Source organism: Balaenoptera borealis (assembly GCF_965194805.1).
Source record: "Balaenoptera borealis genome assembly, chromosome: 11".
In the NCBI taxonomy this organism is placed as follows: Eukaryota; Metazoa; Chordata; class Mammalia; order Artiodactyla; family Balaenopteridae; genus Balaenoptera; species Balaenoptera borealis.
In genome coordinates, this window is record NC_138868.1 from 72,607,860 (window position 1) to 72,632,265 (window position 24,406).

The 24,406-nt window shown below is 42.0% G+C and overlaps 1 protein-coding gene across 2 annotated transcripts in view; it reads right to left on the bottom strand.

Annotated features, from left to right (window-relative positions):
* PIWIL4 (piwi like RNA-mediated gene silencing 4) overlaps positions 1-24,406 on the bottom strand; it is a 128,102-nt gene that overhangs the window by 17,450 nt on the left and 86,246 nt on the right. For both annotated transcript variants that reach the window (XM_082340064.1, XM_082340063.1), the window contains exons 5-14: positions 22,517-22,638; positions 20,052-20,132; positions 17,775-17,972; positions 15,874-15,985; positions 11,106-11,229; positions 9,909-10,026; positions 9,271-9,382; positions 6,631-6,815; positions 4,575-4,647; positions 808-1,008 (exon numbers count right to left, since the gene is read on the bottom strand). In XM_082340064.1, the coding sequence (XP_082196190.1) occupies positions 808-1,008; positions 4,575-4,647; positions 6,631-6,815; positions 9,271-9,382; positions 9,909-10,026; positions 11,106-11,229; positions 15,874-15,985; positions 17,775-17,972; positions 20,052-20,132; positions 22,517-22,638 (1,326 nt within the window). The remainder of the gene's footprint in view (positions 1-807; positions 1,009-4,574; positions 4,648-6,630; positions 6,816-9,270; positions 9,383-9,908; positions 10,027-11,105; positions 11,230-15,873; positions 15,986-17,774; positions 17,973-20,051; positions 20,133-22,516; positions 22,639-24,406) is intronic.

The window sequence follows — 24,406 nt, forward strand, 5'->3', positions numbered from 1 at the left end:
GGAAGAACACAGTACATACTTTGCTTAAGAGACTCACTGTCATCAAAAATGGCCACCATCCTCTATGGGGGTGGGCAAGGGCCATCAGTGGCTCAGGAGATTCTGGTAAAGTGGTCCGTCCATTTATCCCCTGTCTCTAGGCTGAAGGAATCTGAAGGGAAATTCCATTCCCCGTTCTTCAGCTCTCTAAGGAATCCTCACTTGTCTATGCCCTCCAGGAGGGGCAGCTGGGGGTAACCTTGTACATCCTGGTTAAGGGAGTAGGCAACATTCCCTCATTCCTCACCCTCCTCACTTCCTCCCATGGTGGCCATAGTTCAGAAAAGAGGAGAAGATTTTCTCAGTTCCCAACACAACTTGGAGGTTTGTATCACAGGCTCTGCCGGTTCCCCAAGCTCTGGGGGGGGGGCGTCCCATCCAGGGTGCAAGGTTACTCTGCAAAGTATCACCCTGCTGAGAGCAGGTAAAGGCGGAGGCCATGCAGCACAGATTTTAAACCACGGCTGGGAGGCTCCAAATCAAGTGCCTCCAAGTCGATGCCAAACTAGATTCTCTTTCACGAAAGATTCTGTTATTAGCTTCACTGAAGCGCCATGAGAACAGGGGCCACGCCTCACCTTCTGGATACACTCCCAGTGGCTGGTGTAAAGGAACCCAGAGCAGACAAACAGACAACCAACCAACCCAACAAACAAAGCAAATATTTCTAGGATCACGTGAAAATATCTCCTCCTACTTTGATTTAATTTTTAAAATTCATTAATAGATAGATTGATGACTAAAAGGAAAAGAGTGACGGTTCCTCACAGGGATCTCCACAGCCCACAGCTCGCCTCCGAGTTTACAGGTCATTTGCAAGGCAATCTTGGTGGCGATACTCATCATCATCCCCTGTTTATTCAACGTCTGAGCAAGCACACACTGGCTGGGGACCGGGCAGTCGGAGCTCAAATATTTTTTAATGGAATCATAATAGCTCTTCTGATTAGAAGGCAGAATACACATTACCTGAAAGCAAAAAAAAACAGGAGAAAAGAAAGTCGATTTACTTATGTTCAGAGGAAGCTTTAAAAAAAAACCAATATATGGATGCAAACATCTTTTGCCCTTAAGCTCCCAAGAAGCAAGTATTAACATACCCACAGTTCTTTTTTTTTTTTTTTTTTTTTTTTTTGGCCACACCACACAGCTTGCAGTATCTTAGTTCCCTGACCAGGGATCGAACATGGGCCACGGCAGTGAAAGCACCAAGTCCTAACCACTGGACCACCAGGGAATTGCCCCTACAGTTCCTTCTCTTAAATGGCCTTTAAAGAGCAATGAATCTAAGCCATTTGAAATGCCTTCTCATCAGCCGTCCACTCTGCAAAGCCCCCCTCCAACCCTACCACTTCCCTTGGCTCTTCCTTCCTCCTTGCTTCTCTGCCAATTTGATTCCGCCAGTCTCCTCAAATTCCCTTCCATCCTAGCTCTTTCTCCAGCTGCCTCCCTTACTGCAGTGATCCTTCCCTGTAGCTCTCCCGCTGTCATCCCCACTGCCTCCTCCGCAACTTCATCCACAGATAAGCAAAGTGGAGAGTTAGCTTAAATTGTGGTCTTTTTCCCATTAGGCACTGGACAGGCAAAATAAAAGGAAGAAGCAACGACACAGTATTTGTTAACTTGGACTTGAGTGTAAGGTATGAGGGGAGGGAAAATAAGGAAGAAGAAGCTTCAGGTGCTCTGGTATTTTTAAATTCCACCCTTCTCTCTCACTGCCCCTACTTTCCATCAGGTACTTCCCTCACAGAAGGACCTCTCCTGGCCTAACTCCATCTCCTTCCTATGCTTTATTCTCTACTTTCAAAACACCCAAATTACAGAAAAGAGAGGCACTGTCATAATTAACAGAAAACAAAGTGATTTTTTTCACCTATAGGACTGTTCATTATCATAATGTCAAGGGCTAAAATTATTTACACTTAATTATATGAAGTTGGGAAAGATATTTTTAAATTATCAGCAAAATTCTCTTAGGGGGGCTTCCTGCCTTCCATCCCATGAGTCTGGGGCTAAGCAAGGTAGGTGGCAGAACAAGGAATAGCCCAATGGGGACCAGGACCAAAAGAAGGTGGGAGTCAAGTGAGATTGGTTGCACACCAGGGATAAAGAAGTAAGCAAGTATGTGGAGAATAATAAGGGCCATGTTTCTCACTATTAGAGAGATGAGGTACAAATATGGAAAGGGGGAACACTTTCCTGTGGCACTAGGTCGCAACTGGAGGCGTGAACACGTTTTTAATATTTAAAATTTTAATAAAATATTTTAATATATACATAACTACATATAGTAATAAAATAGATGCAAGTGTGTATGTATATATATGCACACTCATACATATACGTATTTCTTAGCTTTGCCCATTGGGAAAGCCTAGGGGCAGTGACACCCCAGTAGCAAATAAACACACCCAGTGCCCAGATCTTGGTTTCTAAATACTGTTCTCTACAAAAGGGAATCAGGGCTCTTTGGGAAAACATATGATTCTAGAGTTAGACAGCAAAACTTAGATGAACCTGGAATGTCTTATTGTGCCAGACAGTAAGGAAGTGTTCCAAGAAAGATGGGAACGTGTCAAAAAGACACAGAAGTCAGCTGGAATGGGGCTCCCACTGGCAAAACCAAGGACAATTTGGATATCGAAATAAACAACAGTAGTGATAGACTATAAGCTGGTAAATAAAATAGGAATCCATGAATCCATACTGATGTAAATAAGTGAACAAACAAACAAATGGGAAGAAGAGAAAGCTCTTCCTTATAATGCCAACTAATAATTATAGAAGGAAGCACAAAATTAGAAAGCCACCATTTGGCAACCATCACAGTAGTAATGGATTCAGACAAGAATTATCAATGGATTCTAAAACCAGTAGGAAAAGTTTGATGAGGAACAGGATATTTACATAGTCTCAAAGTATCTCCCTACCAAAAAAAAAAAAAAAAAAAAAACCTGATTAATTACAAAGAGAAAAAGTGTAACTTTACAATGGAGAAAATTGACAGAAACCACCTTAATCAATGGAGTACCCCCTGGTAAGATGCAGTAAGAACACAGAATCATTGCTGTGATACTCCTGCCAAAAGTGCATAACCTGAATTTAATCGTAAGGAAACATTAGACAAACCCAAATTGAGGGACATTATATAAACTAACTGGTTTATGCTCTTCAAAATCGGAAGGTCATCAAAGTCAAGGGAAAACTATGGAACTGTTACAGACTGAAGGAGAGATTAAAGAGACAGGGAAACTAAGTGCAACGTATTAGATCCTTTTAACAGAGAAGATATTTTGGGGACAAATGGAGAAATGTGAGTGGAGTCCGTGGATTAGCTAGTTGTACTGCTCCCTGATTTTGATGGTTGTTCTGTTTCCGTAGGAGAGTGACCTTGTTTGTACGAACTGTGTGCAAATGTATTTTTAAAAAGGTAATGGGCATCATGCCTGTAACTTACTCTCAAATGGTTCAGGAAAAATATAGATAAGATAGATAGGAAGGGAGGGAGGGAGGGAGGGAGGTGGAAAATGATAGAAAATCGTAAATATAATAAAATGTCAAAAATTGGGGAATCTGGGTGAATGGTATATTACAGTTCTTTGTACTATTCCTGCAACTTTTCTGTTAGTTTAATTTTACTTTTTAAAGTGAAAAATAAATGCTCTTAGGATGATAATTTCCTGTATTATAACATCCTTACGGGCCATTTTTTTCTGGAAACAATGAGATAGCTAAGCTGCTTTGCATGCGCTATGAATAGAAAAGTTGGGAGTTGGGATGAATAAGCTGGGGGGGGTCAGACAGGAGATGGGACAGAAAAGCACTGCAGTACTGTGGGAGACTGAGAGAACATTTCCAAGAAATAGGAATGATTGAGAGATTTTTTTAAGAAAGGGATGTCAATTTTAACTTGTCTGGAATGTTGACATGTGATATAACCATGCCTTGGCGCCAAACCCTCAGCAAAGTCAGATACATAACACACACACACATACACAAACACATACACACATACCACATGCACACACACACACGATACTTTGGGAAATGAAGCAATTGTGGGTGTCCCTCAGGGTGATGCAATGCAGGAGGAAAAGGCACCCATGAAAGGGGGCAAGAATTCAGAGCAAGCAGGGACATGGGGCCATAGGTGACATGGAAACACTTAAACCTTCCAAGAATCCCCTGAAACAATGGGGAGAACACAGGGTGCCCCAACACTTATGGGATAAGATGGGAGTCAGTTTATCTTAAATCTTGAGTAAAAGATGATCCTCCCAGTAAGTTGGAAAATACGTAGACATCCAAGGGGCCGATACAGGAGTAACAGCAAGTATTTGAAAATTAATATTAGAAACATGAAAGGAAAACAAAATATTGATTAAAATATCAAGATTAATACTTTCTTGGGTGCTTGGGGAAATGCACAGCAATTTGCAAACATATCATGGGAGAACATGTTCAAATTCCTTCTTTCAAGGCTATTAGATATGAAAAAAAATTAAATTATACCTCAAAAATTATCCTATACTTACCAACTGAACCTCAGGATCAACATATTTCTGTATAGCGTGAAGAAATGCAGCTGGATTTTCTTGTACTTTCATGCTACAAAAAAGATTAATTTTAAAAATGCATAGTTCCCTTCTTAGTAGCACATAATCATATAGAACTAAAAATAATATTAGTCGATTTTTAGAACAGACTATAATTTGAGGAAAAAAATCATTAAAGTGAAACCCTTTGAGTCTAAAATTGTTTCTCCCACACATGATACACCAGAAACAGTTCATTACTATTTTTATTAACTTAAAAAATAGTTTGGTGAAAAATGAAATTTTCTCCATTGTATAGAGTCCCTACAGATTCTATTTGAACAACAATTCTGTTGTTCAAAATAGAGTTGAAAGTGAACTTCTGAAACCACAAGTCTCAATATCAAATATCTGAAACAGAGTTCAAGTTAAACTGGGATTAACAATTCTCTAATTCTGAATCTCCCTGGGAACTTTAAAATAAAAATCATTAGGTTAATGAGATCAAGATATTCAGCTAATCTGTATGATTCATACTAAAACATTTTTTTTTCCTTAATGGCACATTGTGTGGAGCCTGGAATATTTAGCCATAATCAATCAGTGGACAAGTATCAATACTTATCAATTATCAGTTCTGTGGTTACATTATATTAGGGGCCAGATGCTACAGAAAAAAATTGCCACGCAGAAGAATTTTTAGATCTGTTTTCTTGACATAGGTTCAGCCTCTCATATGTATACATAATTGGACTTTCCCAATACCCAGTGGCCTTTTGAAAGTTGACCAGCAGGTGGCAGGACCACTGTCTGCCGCTTGCTGCTTCTAACAGGAGTGGCCAGCAACGTTGTTTCAGATGGAAGAAAACTACACATATAAATCTAGTAAGTAAATGGATACTTCATAGAGGAAAAAAAAAGGATGGACTGAAATGCGAGCTTTCAAATAAAACAGGCCAAGAACCGAACACGGGCATGGGCTTGTTGGAATTTGGGTGAGAAAGAGCCTGTGATGCCAGCCCAGGCTCTGGGACTGTGGCTTCTTTCATGAATCTTTTCCTGCCTTATTACCTCATGGGTTAAGAGAAATTAGAGCAGGTGAAACTCAAACCAGGCGATTTGTTAACAGATTTGATAAGAGAAGAATTCTACACTACAGTGTAAAATGAGACTTTGGGAACAGCTATGGTTTTCAACAATGCTTATGCTGCTGATGTAATTAATTAGTAACCATGTGTTTAAAGAATAACTTCCCACCCTGCCAATTTAGGACATCTGCACCTCCATTACAGCAAAGAAAAAGAAGTATCTGTTGCTCTTTTTTATGCATAGCGAGCTCAATGAAGTAAGGTATGACCAACTTTATGGCTTTTCTAAAGCAAAACAATATTCGACTTTGAGCGTGGCTGTGTATGAATGGATCCCTTATTAAATTGAAAGCATCATATTTATCTCATCCCATGCAAATAGCATAGCATTTAGTATGTAGTAGCAGATACTCAATAAATGTTCAAAGGCTAAATGAATGACCTGGTTCTATCAGAAACTACCTAGATGACTAATCTTATGCTACAGGAACAGAATAAGAAAAGCTTATTTCAGATCTATTCTTACATTAAATTTTAAAACATAAAATCTATCAAGTAAGTCAGGAAATGCAACATTTATTTGTTAATATCCTGTTTTCTGTTCAGTTTTATAAATAAGTGATATGGAAGAATTAAGAAAAGAAACTGAGGAGGCAATATATGGATTTATTAAGGATTTATACCCCAACTAGTACTGGAAAGACGTTGAGATAATGAGAATACTGCCTAGGAAGAACTATGAAAATAAAGCTTTATAAAGACCAACATAAAATACATTTCAACTGGATAAAAATTTAATTATTGCCAAATCTAGCTACTTATAACTGCTTGGCACTCTATGTTAGGAAACTTTACTGACATAAAAAAAAAAAAAACTTTTGTAGCTATATCAGCCATCATCTCCTATCTTTTAACCAAACCAAATTAATATCTGAAAAAAGTTGGGATGATTTTCTGCATTTTCTCACATTTTGGGTTGGTCCACATTAAATCCTAAGGGCCTTCCAACTCTTCTCAAGCAGTTCAAAAAGCTCTCCGTCACACTCTCAGCTCTGTCGCTACATATAACCAACCACTTATTCAAAGACTGCGCACTTAAAATCTTGCAAGTTCGCATATCCTTGGACCAGTCAGCCGCAGACACAGGTTCACACTGAGAAAAATAATGATTGTGAAAGGGTTGAACAAATTTACTCAGAGAACAATTAAATAAAAAAGACACTGTGGAAATAGTTCACGTTTGTCATAACAGAACTATTTAGTACAGTTTGCTATTCTCAGACTTAAAACACAGATACAAGCACTGCACATCTGAACACAACACACGGGCTTCCTGGGAGTTGAGGTATCTCAGCATCATCCCAGGTTAGCCGTTCCTTGCCTGCAGATCCTTGGCAAGTCCCTTTACTTCACGGGGATCTGCTGTGGGCAAAGAAAGGTGTCTGGTTCAAATCTCTAGGTTCCCTTCCAGCTCTAAAAGTCTGCGACCTTTTACCATGAATGGCTCAGGCTAGTGGCTGTCCAGTTTGGTCTCTTTGCTTTAGGTACCTAGATATCTCAAATAGAAAATGCTGATGACTGACACAATGCAGGTCATCATACTGAAACTAACAAACCCTACAATTAAAGACTATACGTTATGCCAAGAGTAGATACGTCTAGGAGCAAAGATGAGGCCAGGACACAAGCTCATTTCTCATTCTTTGGAAGGTTCTCCAGGTGACCAGGAAAAACAAGCTCCCTGCCTTGAAGAGGGGAGACTTTAGACTGGTCCCTAGCCTTCTGTTTATATCCACGGACTGGAATCAAATGGAAATGTCCTTGGTGTGGTAAACCAGGAAGAGTCACTGTTAGAATTTTAAAAAACACTGCAATCTAATCTCTTGCTACTTAAAAGTGTTGTCTTGTAGCAGCATGGCTATCTCCTGAGAGCTCGTTAGAAAGGCAGAGTCCTGGGCCCCACCCCAGACCCACTGAATCAGAATCTGCATGTTAACAAGTTCCCCAGTGATTCATCTGCACATCACCGTTTAAGAAGCACTGCAATCCCCTTGTTTTACAGGTTCCAAAGATATGGCTGAAAAGGGTTACGGAGCCAGCTGGTGGCACTGAAGGTTTAGAATACTGCTCTTGTCTTTGCAACCAGGGCCCTTTCCACCAAGCACTCTGACTTCCGGGCCCCAGCCAATCTCACGGTGGCCAGGCAGGGGCTCAGCTTCGGGAAGCGACCTTAGCCTGAGAACGAAGGGGAAGGGCTAGGTCTTCATAAAGGCTTCTGTCTGGAGCTAGGATTTGTTCCTTCCCTTTACAGCCAGCGTGAGGAGAGCCACAGCTCTCTCGCCTACACTCCTACCTGTTGTGGGCTGGCAGGGGGCCCAGGACAAATGGTCACGGCCCACTCTGAAGCCTGTGAACCTTTAGTGTACTCAGTTCCTCGAACCCAATTTCCAGAAAGCAGGATCAGCTGAGAAGTTGAGGACACAGCCACCTCTAGCCCACCCACCATCGCCTCTAGGGGGCAGGTTCTCCACTTTAGTGCCCCTTCTCCTATGGAGACCTGTTTCCAGGCCAAAAAATGCGAACAAAGCTCTGACAAATATGACTTTACCTAGAGATGATGAGACAGACCATTTTAAATATTTCCCATCTCACTTCACGTGTGGAACTGAAACTGAGCTTCTCTTTACTGACTCCTGAACAAGATCTTAATGGGGGTTTACATTTTAGGACTTGACAAAGTTTTGTTTTGTTCTGCTTTTAAAGCAGTTTTTCTTCAGTTTCTCTAATAAGGGTTTCGGTTGTTTGGATAGATTATCAAAAAGAAATGATGAGAAAAATCTCCATTCTGCCAACAAAAAAACATTCGTTTGCTCAGTCATTAGTTTTGACATGTTGGCTTACTTATTACATCAAATAAAGGCAAGAAGAGTGCCTTTAAAAATGAAATGTAATTGGCTTTAAAAATGGGCAAAACAGAGGGGAAAAGTAGAAGGAGAATGTGCAATTTTTGCGTAAAATAGGTTCATTTTTAAATGGAAGCCCCAAAGAAGCAATGATTTGTCTCTCCAGGTTTCAGAATGCCTCTCTGCCTAAATGCCGTGGCTGGGATGGGCTCTGTGCAAATTTCTTCATGTTTATGCCAACTGAGCAGCATTTTACTTTGGGGAAAAAAAAAAAGAACTCAGGTACCAGGAAATATAATCTATTGGAATTAATCTTCAGCAGTTAAAAGAATTTTCTCAGGTACCATAGTTTTTTTTTTAAGTAAGTGATGTAAGAGTACTACAACACGCAATAATAGGTTGGCATGTTTTGATTGCAATGGCTTGAAATACCATTTTCTAACGCATCTTTAAATGTGACACCACATCACACTGACTGACCTAAATTATGTCCGCTGGGTGCCGCTAAGCCTTTCAAAAGTACACTCGGATTAAAAAGGAAAACAGAGGGACCTGGAGGTTTAGAACAAAGGAAGGGGAGGGACATGGCCATGGAGAAACCAAATGAATATTCTATTATAAGCCCACTAGTCATTCTGGCATATGATCAAACTGACACACATTCAAGAAAACACTTTTAAATGAAAATAAAATCACTGCACTTACTATGTGGTCTTGTATTATTATTTTTTCTGAAGGCACAACCCGGCCAGTCAGAGACATCTGGCATCCAAAATGCAGGCCCCAGGTCTCCAGCTCAAAACGAGCATCCTTGTTTCTGTTGATAGAGTTGAGTTTTAAATCATTAAAGGGCTTACTTTCTAAAGAATTTTAATCATTAGAGATAAAATTACAACTTAATTATTCAGACTGATTTTTTTAGGGTTCCTGACTTCTATTTCTACCCACCATTTTTTTCCCTGCTCAAGAGAATTATAGGAAGACTGCACCCATGGGGGACACGCAGGGATGGAAAGGCTCGCAGTGTGGCTCACTGGTTAGCAAAATGGGACTTTGAGCCAGACAGAGCAGACTTTAACTCCGAGTGCTGACATTTAATAACATGTGACCTTGAGCAAACTCTGAAATCTTTTAAAGCCATGGTTTCCTTATTGGCAAAAGGTAGGACTAATTAACTACTTCATAGGGCTGATGTAAAAATTAAACACGACAATACACGGACAGTGCTACCACACTGCCTGGCACATGTTAAGTGCTCAGTCAAGGTGCGATATTATTCCTGATAACAAACTTATCACTAAAGAGATATTGTGAAGCGTCTGGATGTGGAGCTGTCCCTGTACCTCTGGATATCATCTGCGAGCCTGGCCAGGCGCTGCTGCCTTCCCAAAGGACTGAGACGCGTTTCTTCGGCCACAGCCTTCATCAGCTGGAAATCAGATGTTGCCTGGCCAGGCAGCCCTATTCAATGTGAATGAAAACAAAGCGAAAAATGAACAGTCCTTGATGTAACCCCAGCCCATCTCAGGCACAGGGTAATAAAAGTTTTCACTTAAACTGAATCAGATTCACCGTCTGGATAGCACCATCTGACAGCAATGCAAGCCACATGTCATTTAAAATTGTCTAGTAGCCACATTACAAAAAAGCCAAAAGGAAACAGATGCAATTATTCAAATAGTAGGTATTATTTAACTCAATATATCCAAAATATTATCATTTCAACATGCAGCCAATATGAAAAATTTGTCAGTGAGGTGGCTTCCCTTTTCTTTTCATACTACGTCTTAGGCATCCAGTCTGTATTTGACACTTACAGCACTTCCCCATCCAGCCCCTCAGTCGCATTAGTCATGTGTCAAGTGCTCAGTGACCACGTGTGGCTAGAGGCCACCATGGGGACTGTGCAGACCTGGGATGTCATAGTACCACTAAGAATGGGCATCCCTCCCTGCAAGGATGATGTCCTTATTAACTTTTCTAATCACAAAAGAAATACATACACATCATAACTGATTCGAGCAATACAAAGTGTAAAAAGTAGAAAGTCCACCCTTAGTCTCACCTTGGTAATCAGATGAACATGATTAAAAGTACCTGAGACAGTTATTCAGATCCTACTATAGAGCAAAGATTACCTTCTGGAAGCTTATGCAAAAAGCAAATAAGGAGCATTTTGGCACCACTCAAAGACTATACCTGAAGAAAATTAAATCATGTGGTTTCTTAGCCTAGTGAAGTTCAAAAAATGGGGAAGAACAGCTTGGTTTTAGGAAAATATCTGGGGACCATTTTAACATCAAACTAACAAATAGAATATGCGAGATAAAGGAAATAGATAGCTTTCACTGTGCTGAGCAATTTCCAAAGAGCACTCTACCCTTCTACTTCCTCTATGATCAAATAAATAACTTAAGGGTCATCCTCCATGGGTTAAATTAGTGCTCTGGCACTCAGCTAACTTAAGGAGGTTCTACCCACTGCAAAGTATCAGGAATCTGTGATTGAGAGCCTGACGGAGGATAAAACATAAACATCACCTGTTAGATAGCAGAGCTCGGGGATCAGGTGGGCCATCCGAACGTCAGCGTCATCATTTCTCTTGCTTTTCAACAGACTAACAAGCACTGGCTGGTTTAGGTCAGATAAGGTAATATCATATTGCTGTAGGGTGCAAGATTAATGAGGGAAAAGTGAACATGGCAACACTGTAAAACGAGCATCCTTGCTTATGAGCAACAAGGTAATCCCCAAATGAATAGATAAGCAAATCTTTTCAATAGAGGAAAAAAAAGTTCCTACTAATCCCTATGGTTACCTACTCATTTCTACTTCCTTCCTAGGACCTATCTCTTATACCTCAGGGTCAGTTTCATGATTTTATTATCTTTTATAAGGCAATACTGTTTGTTTGCTTTTTTTCATTCAGTTCCTTGCTCTCTTCTGAGTTTCATCCAGAGACAGAATAGCCTTCAGCTGGCTCCATCCATAATGCCACGACCCCACTGCAGCATGTCCACCGTTGGAGACTGAGGCAGACTGCCGCATGCGTAACTAACTGGCTCTAAGCACCTGTGTTCATTTTGAAAATACCTATACACAAGTTGGAAGCAAGGGTTATATTGAGTCAATCTCAGATTTCCCAAAAGGGCACAATTGTCCTTCATTCCCAGGATAGTATGATGTTATAGGGAAACAGCTCTGAACTCTGACAAATGTAAATCTGATCCCCAGCTCTTCTATCAATACTTACGTGGACTGTGACACTGGGGAAGTTACTTACCTTTCCTCATCTATGACACGAGGAGAACGGTAGCTCAGAGGTGTCCCATGTCAACCACTAGCATGGTGTCTGCTTTATAATGAGTCCTCAGCAATCATTAGTTCCTACCCCACCCCCTTTCCCTTTGTAAACTTGAATTTCAACATTCTCACCTTGCCACGAGTTCCTTTACCTTCCAACGGCCAAGTTTCCAATGAACACTCATTCCCAGTATAATTTACTCAATACTGATGACAGAACAACTGGAATTATAATTTACCAACTGCCTGGGGACTATATGGCGCTGACATCAATAATTATAATTAAGGAAGCCAGCAGTGAGTGCTTCTCTATTCAGTAAGGACTTTAAGTCATTAAAAACAATTCAGGAAACGTGATCATTGCAACAGTGCTATGGCTGAAAAGCTTGGAGAAGCCTTCGCAGAGAGTTTTTAGACGTGACTTCATTAATTCACATCTCGTGCTTGCTATATTCCAGGAACAGCGGGGGATACAAAGATAAAAGAGGCACAGCTCCTACGTTTACACATAACTACATTATCTACAAACCAAGGTAGACCAGTAGCACAAATAATATAGGCTAAGCACTTATATTTTTCCTCATTTAGTCTTTTTTTAATAGATGTGTACTATGTTTTTTTTTTAATTGAAGTGTAGTTGATTTACAATGTTGTGTTAGTTTCTGGTGTACAGCAAAGTGATAGTTATACATACACACACACACACACACACACACACACACACACGTATGTATTCTCTTTCAGATTCTTTTCCATTATAGGTTGCTACAAGATATTGAGTATAGTTCCCTGTGCTATATAATAGGTCCCTGTTGTTTATCTATTTTATATATAGTAGTGTGTATATGTTAATCCCAAACTCCTCATTTATCCCCCACCCTTTCCCCTTTGGTGACTGTAAGTTTGTTTTCTATGTTGTGAGTCTATTTCTTTTTGGTAAATTAATTAATTTCCTCCTTTAATCTTAACCACTATGAGTCAAATACTATCATCACCCCCTTCACGGATGAGGAAACAGCATCAGAAATTAAATAACTTTCCCAAGGTCCCATAACTGTACATTAGCACAGCCAGGATTGATCCCTTAAGACTTGGGAACCTCTGCTTGTTACACCACTCAGGAATGGGTCCCTTGCAAGGAGTAGGGAACAGAGTGGTAGTGAAAACAATTTATGGCTGGTAAATCAGGGAAGGCTTCGTGAAGGAGGTAGAATTCAAGAGAGAACCTTGAAGAAAACGTGGGAGTATTACAAGTTCCAGGAACAGCTCAAGTAAAACTGGGACATGTTCCAGGAAGAGGATATTCCATTTACCTGGAGCATGGCCAGGAATTCTATCCCCTAAGCTGTGTCATCAGCTGAACTTTACTCTCTCCCGTGCCCCAATTTTCTTAGCGTTTGAAAATATCTTTTCATGATAAGATAAAATAGAGAAATATAAAGGTCAATATCAAGATGTCTTCCACTTTGAAAGCTGACTGCATAATAATTTAGCATTCCTTTCCTAGGACAGAGAGGAGGACATTCTAGAAACTGGCACCATTTTCTTTCTTTTTCTCCCTAATTAGAATATATATGCAGTGAACCACAACTCATTACACAGGAAAGTGAGTGGGATTTTTATCATGATTCCCTTTTCAAAATGTCACGGGTCCTAAAATACATCAAAGAAAAATGAATTTAACTGTGCAGAAAAAATAAAGCCAAATGTTTAACAAACTTTGTGTTTGATAAACGAACACTTATGGAGCACATTTTCTGCACACGATGCTTTGCCAAATGTCAAATGCCATCCGTGTTCTATAAGGAAGACGTGTTCTAGAAGCAATGTGGAATGTTCTACAAGTGCTCAGGGAAGAGAACAGCTAGCTCTTCTGTGAGTGTGACAGGGAGCAAAGTCAGAGAGGACTTCACTAACGAGATGACATTTGACCTTGAAGAGGAAAGGTACAGTGAGGCTTTATGCCAATGTCTCTTGAACATGAGCGAAGGCTGAGTGACAGCAAGTAGACTGCGGTGATGGTAGCATGGGGTGCATGGTGGGAGTGCCGTGGGAGATGAGGTCAAACTGTGTGATGCTACAGTTGAAGAAGGGAAGGCTATTACCCAGCGCTCATCACCTGCAGGGACCGGACTAATAGCTCTGCGTGGACTATTCAGCGCTTACACAGCACCATGAAGGCAGGCAGGTGACTCCCTTTAGAGACAACACTCCACGTTTCATGATTCACCGAAGGTTACACAGCCAGTACCGGGACACCTTACTCCAGAGCTTACGCTCTTCACCACATTTCCCGGCAGCATTTCAGAAAGCTCTCTCTGGAGGCCATGAGGGTGATGGATCCCAGTGAAGAGAGGGCTGGGGCAAGGAGATCATAAAAGGGGACAGAAATCCCCCAGATGGAAATCCGTGAGAGGTTCTGCGCTAATGCAGTGGTAACAGGGCTGAGGAAGGGACGGGGTCCAGGGAGAATTCAAGGATAACGGAGGCAGAACTCATCTTGGTGACAACTGAACGAGGAGGTGACGGTAAAGATGAGGAAGGACGCAAAATGTCTTCCTGAGAGGCAGAATTCCCAAGGAGAGAGGGGAGTGGGAAAGACAATGAATTCAGCTTGAATTATGTTAGTGTGAGATGCCTGCAGGATATTCATGCAAATACAGTCTGAAACGGAGATGAGGATATAATTTAGGAATGAGGGCAAGGCAAAAATACCATATTTGAGCAATCTCAAAATATGAAGAGAAGATCCTCTGCAAGGGGACCATGGTGAATAATAGCATTTAATGTCTGGGGGAAATGAAGAAGGAAGATGTCAAAAGAGGCTGAGAAAGAATCACCTGAAACCTAGCAGAGAACCACCAGGGATGTGCGGAGGGGCCAAGGAAGAGGAGTTCAGCTCAGGGGGAGTGGTTACTAGTGTCCAAAGCCACCAAAAGCCCCTCCGAATAAGAACAGTAGCTGAATTTCACCTTGGAGAGCTATTTCCATAGCGGCAGAACCGGGTACCAGACTGCTGAGGCTTCAGGAAGGAAGAACTGAAGAGGCACTTGGAGCTAGCTTAGACAACCTTCTAAAGAAATGAGCTAAGGGGGAAAAAGAGGTCGCTTTTCCTGAAGGTGTAGAAAGGTCAAGGCAGGGTTTTTGCTTTCTGTTTGTTTCTGTTTTTAAAACAGTGAGATTTCGGAGACTGAAATACGACTGCACATTAAAGAGAAGGCACCTCTGAAAGGAACTGAAGTTGGATGGTGGGGATGCGGAAGTTGTCATCACTGTGAATCAAGCTCCCAGAGTCAGCAGGAGATTCCATCAATAAATGTTTGAGTACCTACTAAATGCTACCCTGGGCATCCAGAAATCAAGAGCTGGGCGTTGAGGAGGGGAGTCAGACCATTCATGTCCTGCCTGTGATAGTCGGCTGCAGGTAAGTGCAGGGAGGGGACCCGGGGGAGAGCGTCCTAGGGCTCCCTTAAGAGTTGACTGCTGAGCTGAGTATTGAAGGGTGTTCAGTGACCAGCTGGCTATGAGTGGGCATCAAGGAAGAGGAAGCAACACGTGTGAAAATGCATAGGGGGGTAACTGACTCGAGGAGCCATGAATGGTGGGCACAGCAGATCCCAAGAAGGAAACAGGGGATGGTAAGTGTTGAGGCTCAAGAGGCAGGGAGTGGCCAGATCATAAAGGACTTGGGGAATTCTGCCCAGGATCTTAGATCTGACTTCTAGAGCAACAGAGAGCCATGGGGGTATTTTAAGCGGGGAAGTGACATTATCAGATATGCTTTAAAGGAGGTAACTCAGACTACAGGAAGGACCACAGGAGACAGGATGAGGGTCTGAGCCAATCCAGGAACGGCGGAGATGGAGCGGAAGGGACAGGTCAGAAAATTATGTCAGAGGCAGACTCAGCCCGACAGACTGGGGGACGTGTTGGATTGGAAAGGAACAGGGACCCTCCTCTGAGCTAAGCAGAAGGGAGATGAGGATGAAGGAAGACAAGTCCCACCTGCTTGTAGTAATCCACATAGGTGATCTCAGTGCCATCCCGCTTCTGGAAGGTGTGCGTGGGCTTCACTGACCAGTCAATGTCATCGATGCGATAGGTTTTGTTATTGTATCTGGTAAAGGCAAGAAATCTTTAAGTTCTTTTCCCAAATCCTACAAGGTAAGTGGCTCTTTCACTATGCTTTTAATCCAAAGTATTATTCTCAAGAATTTCAGAAATTATGAAAGATAATAACTCAAGAAGAGCCACTTTACAAAAAAAAAAAAAAAAAAGAACAGCTCTTATCTGAGAAAAGCATTAATTAACTCTTCCGTTCACAGGAGGACCTCTACCAGTGGGAGAGTCATTAGACCACCACGTGCTTTTCTCACTGAGATACACTGCCACTTCAGGTAAATCATTCTTACATGTTCAAAGGCTGAAGCATGGCTCAAAACTTTCCCATCAGCTTCTGGTGCCACTCAGATTTTTGGAACTCCCAACTAGTGTTTCTGATAAAAAGTACCCCAAGCAGGCTGACGGACCACCCAATTCTGGAAGCCTGCTTCATCTCCCATCTAGGGCTGGCCCTGGGCAAAACTGCAAAGCAGGTCGGCTAAGATCTTTCTAAGCTCTTTCTCTTCTTCATCAGGTACCGTGTGGCCTGGAACATTCTCTCATGCCACCGCAGACTTGGGACAGAAACCTCCTTGTCAGGTTTTTTCTGGGCTCTGGGTACCTTGCAAGGTGACTTTGAAATAGTGTGATAACTTAATCCATGAAGATCATGACAGGAGGATAAGGGGGCGGTGTGGAATTCAACCTGCACCACCTCTCTACTCTGTAACCCAGAAAAACAACTTCAAGTGGAAATGCCAAGCCAGACTAGGAGGAGACTAGTGGGTCCTCTAAATGAAGTGTCCACGGACTAGCAACAGCATAGGCGGGGCTTTCTGGTCCTCACGAAGTCACCTAACTGCCCATGGCTCATTCAGTTTAAATGTGCATTGATGACAAATGTATACACAGACAAACCTAGAGACTTGAAAGGTCTCAGCCTTAACGGCCTCATGATCTTATAGCAGAGATGAGACACGGACCTGACGTTCTGTCCTGTTGTTACTGAATCAAACTTGGGTCTGCTCGCCCACGCGCAGTAAAGCCAGTCTACTGACACATCGGGTCGTGGTGAAGGAAATGTGCATCAGATACTGTTATTTGGGTACTTCAGAGAGGAGCTAAAAAAGAGGATATGGGGCAGAGGTCTGCCTGGGAAGGCCCCATAGGGTCCTGCTTGTTTACACTGTGATGTAATAAAATGAAATAAAATGGCTCTAAAGAGGTGGCTTACAAACACTGGACTTTGGGAATTGCCTGGCGGTCCAGTGGTTAGGACTCCGAGCCTGCATTGCTGAGGGCGCGGGTTCAAATCCCTGGTCAGGGAACTAAAATCCTACAAGCCGCGTGGTGTGGCCAAAACAAGAAAGAAAGAAAGAAAAAAAGAAAGAAAAAGCACTGGGTTTTGGGAGCAGCACAGGGGCGGGAACTGAATAATTCCAACTGAATGGACGGAAGGTGGAAGGTTCAGAAAAGCAGTAATGTTTGAGCTGGACTTTGTGGGAGCAGAAATCTAAAAGGCAGAAATAGGGGTGGGGGAACCAGGCAGAGGGGCTGGAGCAGCAAAATGCAGACCACAGGAGGTTAGGGGAGAGGGTACAGCAGGAGGTAAAGAAGGACCAGGTCAGACTCTGGACCACCAAGCACGCCCCTAGAGGAAGCCTGCACTCTAGACATTTGAGAACGCTCAGGTCTGTAACAGGTGAGTGGACTGATCAGATCTGGGCTCAGGCCAGTGCCCTGTTCCCACGTGGCACACATAATGCCTTCTCTAGAGAAAAGTCAATTTAAATGCAGGCTTTTACCTGGTAAGGACAATGAGCCCAATCAGCTGTTTCTCACACGTCTGGGTACAGCAGGACATGCCAGTTTTGTGGCAGAGATCCGTCATGAATTCTAGAACAGTCTCATTCCTGAGTATTTTATAACTCACGTCAGCACCAAACAGGAGCTTGCTTTCAAAATGTGACACAGAAATGGCAAACCCAGGCCAAAGGGACAATCTTCAAAAAAAATAAATAAATAAAAAATTTTTAATAAATAAAAATTTTTTTTAAATGTTTTAAATGTTGTATCAGGAAAACAATAAACATTTTAAAATGGTGACTTTACATTCCAATTCTCTAGATTTTATGAAACAGTTTTTCTTTAATCTGATTTCTTTCAGTGGCTGACTTAACACTTCAGTTATTTCCAGCTGGAGTGTCTTTAAACATATATTTAGGATAAAATACATTCCTGTAGAGCTGCATTCTTTGACCTTGATACTACTGAGATTTGGACTGGATAATTCTTTGTCAGGGGCTGTCGTGTGCGTTGCAGGATGTTTAGCAATACCCCTGGCCTCCACCCACTAGATGCCAGTATCAGCCCCCAAACTGTGACCACCAAAAATATCTCCAGACATTGCCAAAAGTCCCCTGGGGAGCAAAATCGCCTCTGGCTGAGAGTACAGCTGTAGGATTAAAATGTTTATGGGGGGATCCATCCCAGCATGAAAACATCTAGGTTCAGAAAAGCACACTGACTCAATGGTGAAGACAATGACTACACTTAATAATGAGATTAAGAAATAATCTAAGTGATACCACGTACAGACATACAAGGGAAACTGTAGCAGTGGCTACATCCCCTTTCCACATTTATGAATATCATCGTCTGAAGTCTTGAATAAGAAAACGTTATGGAAATGGCATGAAAGAATAGACAAATATTTGTAAAAAATCATTTCAGTTTATATTTTGTGGACTTCATTCGCTGTTGATATTCATGCCAGCTTTCAGGCCAAGCATATGCACGAGGACCAGCTCTAGCTCAGCACAACACTGGGCCCACGAGGATTTCTAATCCAGGGGGAGAGATAAGTGACAGGGGTGAATGAATAGGATGCTTTAGACAGACCACTCTGACACACTGAATTAACATACAGAAACCCCGCCCTTCTCCTCTACGCAGCAGAAGCCAAACACCCTGCCTCCACTTTCTATCTTTTCTGTACAGATCTCCCTCAACTTATGATGGGTTCTCATCTTGATAAACCCATCGTAAATTGAAAATATCCTCAGTCGAAAATGCATTTAATACACCTAACCTACCGAACACCATAGCCTAGCCAACCTTAAACGTGCTCAGAACACTTCCTTTAGCTGACAGTTGGGCAAAATTATCAAACACAAAGCCTATTTTATAAGAAAGTGTTGAATATCTCGTGTCATTTATTGGATACTGTACTGAAAGTGAAAAAGAGAATGATCGTGCGGGTCCAGCATGGTTGTAAGCGTGTCGGTCGTTTACCCTCGTGATCGGGTGGGTCCCTGGGAGCCGTGGCTGCCGCCGCCCGGCCTCACCAGCGAGTATCATCTCCACATCCGCTAGCCCGGGAAGAGGTCAAAGTTCACGATTTGAGGTATGGTTTCTACTGAATGTGCATGGCTTGCACATCATCATCATAAAGTCGAAATATTGTAAATCGAAACACTGTAAGGCAGGGACCGTCCGAACTTCTCCGTTTGCTTTGTGTCTGTCTTTGGGTTACTGGCTGCCTCCGTCTTTGGCACAGCTACTTATCTTGGAGAGCTGAGTAACAACCAGTTCAAGACACAGCCGATCACATTCCCTGCAGCATCTACCTCCCAGTGTAGGGTAAAAATCCTGCCAGTGCTCCTAACAGTTCACTAGGGCAGCTTAGCCGGCGTGTGTGTCTGACATCTGCTTACCCAATAATTTCCAATCAACCACCCTGGCCGTGTTAACATTCTATCAGCAAGAAAACAGAGCCCCAGCTACGTGGTATAACGTAATAGAGCTTATTCTGCTCTCATTACGACTTGTCATACACAGAAAACTCAGTTTCTGAATTCCTTCTAGGATTTATGATAATGACCTAGCACACTAATATAAGAAAACAGGCTGCTAGCTTTTGGCATTCACCATTCTATAAAGAACTTGAAATTTTTAAAAATTCATTACTTTTCATACCACAGAATCTCTCATAGGAGGCATAATGGTATAATATTGCATCATAAATTATGCTGCTCACATTATAACAATTTCAGAGTAACAGAAAACATAAATAAACCTACTTGTGCCGGGGAATTTCCACTGGCTCCGAAGGCTTATAGAAGTTCCGTCCAATTTGGTACATGGACAACTTTTTTAAGATCCTGCAAGTATATATTTTTAAAATCTGTTAAACAACCGTGGATAACAGTATACTTCAAAGTTTGTACGCATGCTGAAAGAAAAATAGTAGAAAAGTCCAGAACACTTATTGTTATAATACTGGAAGGTTTAGCTGCTAAATATACATATGAGTGTATATACAAGAATATCACTTCATATTTGGGAATGACACAGTTGAAATTAGTTCTGTCTTTCTGGGCTTAACTGCAATAAGTAGGTGGTCACTTTCCAGTTATGACTGTGATTGTAACATTCTGGTTGGTGGGGATGAGGTGAGAAAAGCCATGTCCACAGGCTCTTCTGGCCTCTTTCTTATTCTGAGATGAAGAGGCTGTTTCTCTTCTTTTTCTTTTTTATTTTTTGTAGAGTTAATTTACAATGTTGTGTTAGTTTCAGGTGTACAACAAAGTGATTCAGTTATATCTATTCTTTTTCAGATTCTTTTCTATTATAGGTTATTACAAGATATTGAATAGAGTTCCCTGTGCCATACAGTAGGTCCTTGTTGTTTATTTTACATATAGTAGTGTGTATATGTTAATCCCAAACTCTTAATTTATCTCTCCCCCCCGCATCCCCTTTGGTAACCATAAATTTGTTTCCTATGTCTGTGGGTCTATTTCTGTTTTGTAAATAAGTTCATTTGTATCATTTCTTTAGATTCCACATAAAAGCAATATCGTATGATATTTGTCTCTCTCTGCCTGGCTTACTTCACTGAGTATGATCATCTCTAGGTCCATCCATATTGCCGCAGATGGCATTATTTCATTCTTTTTTATGGCTGAGTAGTACTCCATTGTATATATATACCACATCTTTATCCATTCATCTCTCGATGGACATTTAGGTTGCTTCCATGTCTTGGCTATTATAAATAGTGCTTCTATGAACATTGGGGTGCATGTCTCTTTTCGAATTAGAGTTTTCTCCACGTATATATACCCAGGAGTGGGACTGCTGGGTCATATGGTAATTCTATTTTTAGTTTTTTAAGGAACCTCCATACTGTTCTCCATAGCGGCTGCACCAATTTACATTCCCTGGGAGGCTGTTTCTAATGAGGCTATTCAGGCTTCCCAGTGCTACCAAATGACAAGGTTGCCTCTTCAGCAACTAATCCTGGTCACCTTTGTAACGTGACACATCACTGATCTGAGGCTGCCCCATGCATGGGGGAAGCGGGAGAGTTTCAAGTCCGAAAACAGGGGTTCCAACTGCACGATTTTTGGCTATCCAATGTTATCTGAGCCTCAGTCCCCTTATCTGTAAAACGGGGATTTTAATCACACCTGCCTCAGGGCTCTCGAGTAAGGATCAAGGAAGCTCTAACACCACACAGAGAGCTTTGTCACTGCAAAGTACCTTCCAAACATCAGCTGACTTAAAATAGTCCCCTCTCAGGTGGGCACATGCAAGACTGGCTGCTGAAGAGCATTTTACAGTGCTGAGCTGAGGCCCAGATATGATCTAAAGATGCTCGGCAAGATGTCTGACTAGAATTAGGAAACAATGTTATCTGTGTGATGGAAGTTCCTTTACGTGCCCTACTCAGCAAAATCCCAAACTCCCCTGTCCTCGTCCTGTCCAGAGGCCACTGTTGAGTGGAGGGCTCAAATCTTAGGTTTTTAACACATCATCCTAGTGATCCACACCAATAGCAGGGAAAACAGTGGTTCTCAAGTTTTCATGCTCCCACGTGTCATCTCGGAAGCTTGCTAAAAATGTGGATTTTTAGGCCCCACTCACGAAATTCTATTCACTAGGTCCAGTGAGGGGCTAGGGAATCTGCATTTTGTCGAGTCCCACCCAAAATCCAAGATGACACGGAAGCAAGTGATTCTCAGGTCAGTTTGAAGAACACTGAAAAGCTTGGTGACAACCTTCCTTCGGCCCCCAGGGACACATGGGGAAGGAAAGGGGGCTGAGAGGCAAGTGAGAGCAGAAAGCAGATGGTGATGGCCTTTCACACCTAAAATAAATCAGCCAGGAGAAAAACCAATCCTTCACTTTACTGACCCAGACACACGCCATCTTTTAAGTCTGGCGGTGGAGGCTGGGTGTGGGTACAGAAAAAGAAGAAAAGGGAAGAGGCACCTGCCCTGCGGCCACTGAGACATCACAACCCTTGAGTCCTTTGTCTCAACACAGATGATACTGGGTAGTGACAGAGGCGCCAGTTTGAGGCCGTGATGGACTGCGGTGTGTATTATTGCACAAGTACGTGAAAGGATATGGAAAATTTCCCTAAACATGACATTGCTGCTGGCACACTGCCTACAAAGTGGTTAATACTTTTAGTACCCAGGCTCTACGATGACAGGCATCCTTAGCCTAAATTAAATTCACATTTAAGGCACTTTACTTCTTGAAGATGATACTGAAGACCTGGATGCACACGGGAGAACTTGCCGGCAGCTCCCTCGTCAGACTGATAGTCATCTTTACAGTCTCGCCTCTTTGAGTTTCACTTGACAATTCCATGACCTGGAAAAAGAAGTACTTAAAATGCACTCTACGGATTATCCTCAAGTGCACAGAACGCGGATATGCTAGAGCCGTCAAAACTTAATAGGCATTAACAAAAACAAAACTGCAGGTGTTAGTAATGTAATAATCTAATGATTACGTTTGGAAGGTTTTTTTGGCTGTATTTTGCTAATACCAGAAAAGCAACACATCTCTTTCCTCTCGAACTTCTTAATAGAGAATCAAAACCAGCCTCGGGGTTCAAAGATTCAATCCAAAGAGAATCCAGAGCAGCGGTTCTTGACCTTTTTGGGGAGTGGGGGTGGGAAGATAGGTCACAACCTACTTTGAGAGTCTGATAAAAGTTACAGACATTCTCCAAAGAAAATGTCACATATTTATATACAGCAACAATGTATATAATGTACCCATTTCCAGACGTTCATGGATGCTCAGAAGCCTACTAATGAACTTTCCTGCCCATCCTGGGTTCATGGATGTCAGAGGGAAGCCTCTCAAAAGTTCATTCAAAAAAACAGAGGAACAGAGAAGAAGAAAGCAAAGGATAGGGAACAGACGAGAGGGAAACGTAAATGTGGAAAGAGGAAAAAAATGGTGAAAGTTTAAACAGATATGAAATCTGATTTTATTAACTTTTGAAAGGTCTAGAGAAATCGCTAGGGTTCTTATAATCTGGAACAACGTTCTAACAATTATAATGAATGCATGAATAGGTCTTTATACCAGATGCCTAACTAAATTTAAAGCTCTTCAGATCAGGGAGAGCTCAGTATAGATTTCGGCAATAAAAAACGACAAATCAGTCAGTAAAAATCTATGATCAAGGGTTTTGCAGAAGGGTAAGGAATTAGAAGAGGTCAGTTTATTAGCAGGCATTTATGTATTTTACCCCTACTTTCCATGGTGAAAGTGTAGTTTTAATGGCTTTTAGGTTGAACCAAGAATGTAGGGCAGGGATAGTTCACTTCAGGGAAACAAAGAGAAATGCGTCCTTTCACAGGGGATGAAATATTTCATTGAGGCGTTTCTTGCTTCAGATAAAACTGTACAGAAGTCAGAGGTGGCGAGCTGCAGGAAGAGCTTATCAACATCCAGAAGTCTAATGGGCAGGAGATGGGGGAGCGGCCCTCAGACTGCTGCCAGGATCTCAGGACAAAGGCGTTAAGCCAACAAAGTATGTTGGGATGAGTGGCTGGCAGCAGCCGGTCCCCACTCAGAGCTGTATTCAGGAACCGCGTTCCTAACAGCCACCAAAGAGCAAAATCATCAGCACCCCCTGCACCTCCCCCACCAAACACCACTCCTCCTTGCTTCCTGCCTGTTGTGAATCCCACACCCTCTCTCTCAGAGTGTGCTTTCACTTCCTCCTCTCCATCCACTTATCTAACGGGTTGGCAAGTCTTAGCCCTTCTACACCAGCAATTTCTCTACTCCATTTCAGCTTTTCCAATACCAATATTTACCAACGAGCCCAAGAGCACGTGACGTGGAGTTGCACAGACCCTGGTTCTCTGCCTCTTGCAGCCTGTATGATGCGGAGCAAGTTACTGCAACTCTTTAAGACCTTTTCCCATCTCTAACGTGGGAGTGAGACCAGGATAATGAAGATTAAATGGGGTAATTCATGGATCTTATCCCTATCCTTTGCAGTGTTTTGTACCTTTGTTCAAGTTCTTTCGACAGCCTTCCCGGATTATTCCAGTGGCACTTTATTAATCTTCCCACTTTGTTCTGTCAGCCATTCAGTAGGATGTGATCAGAGTCA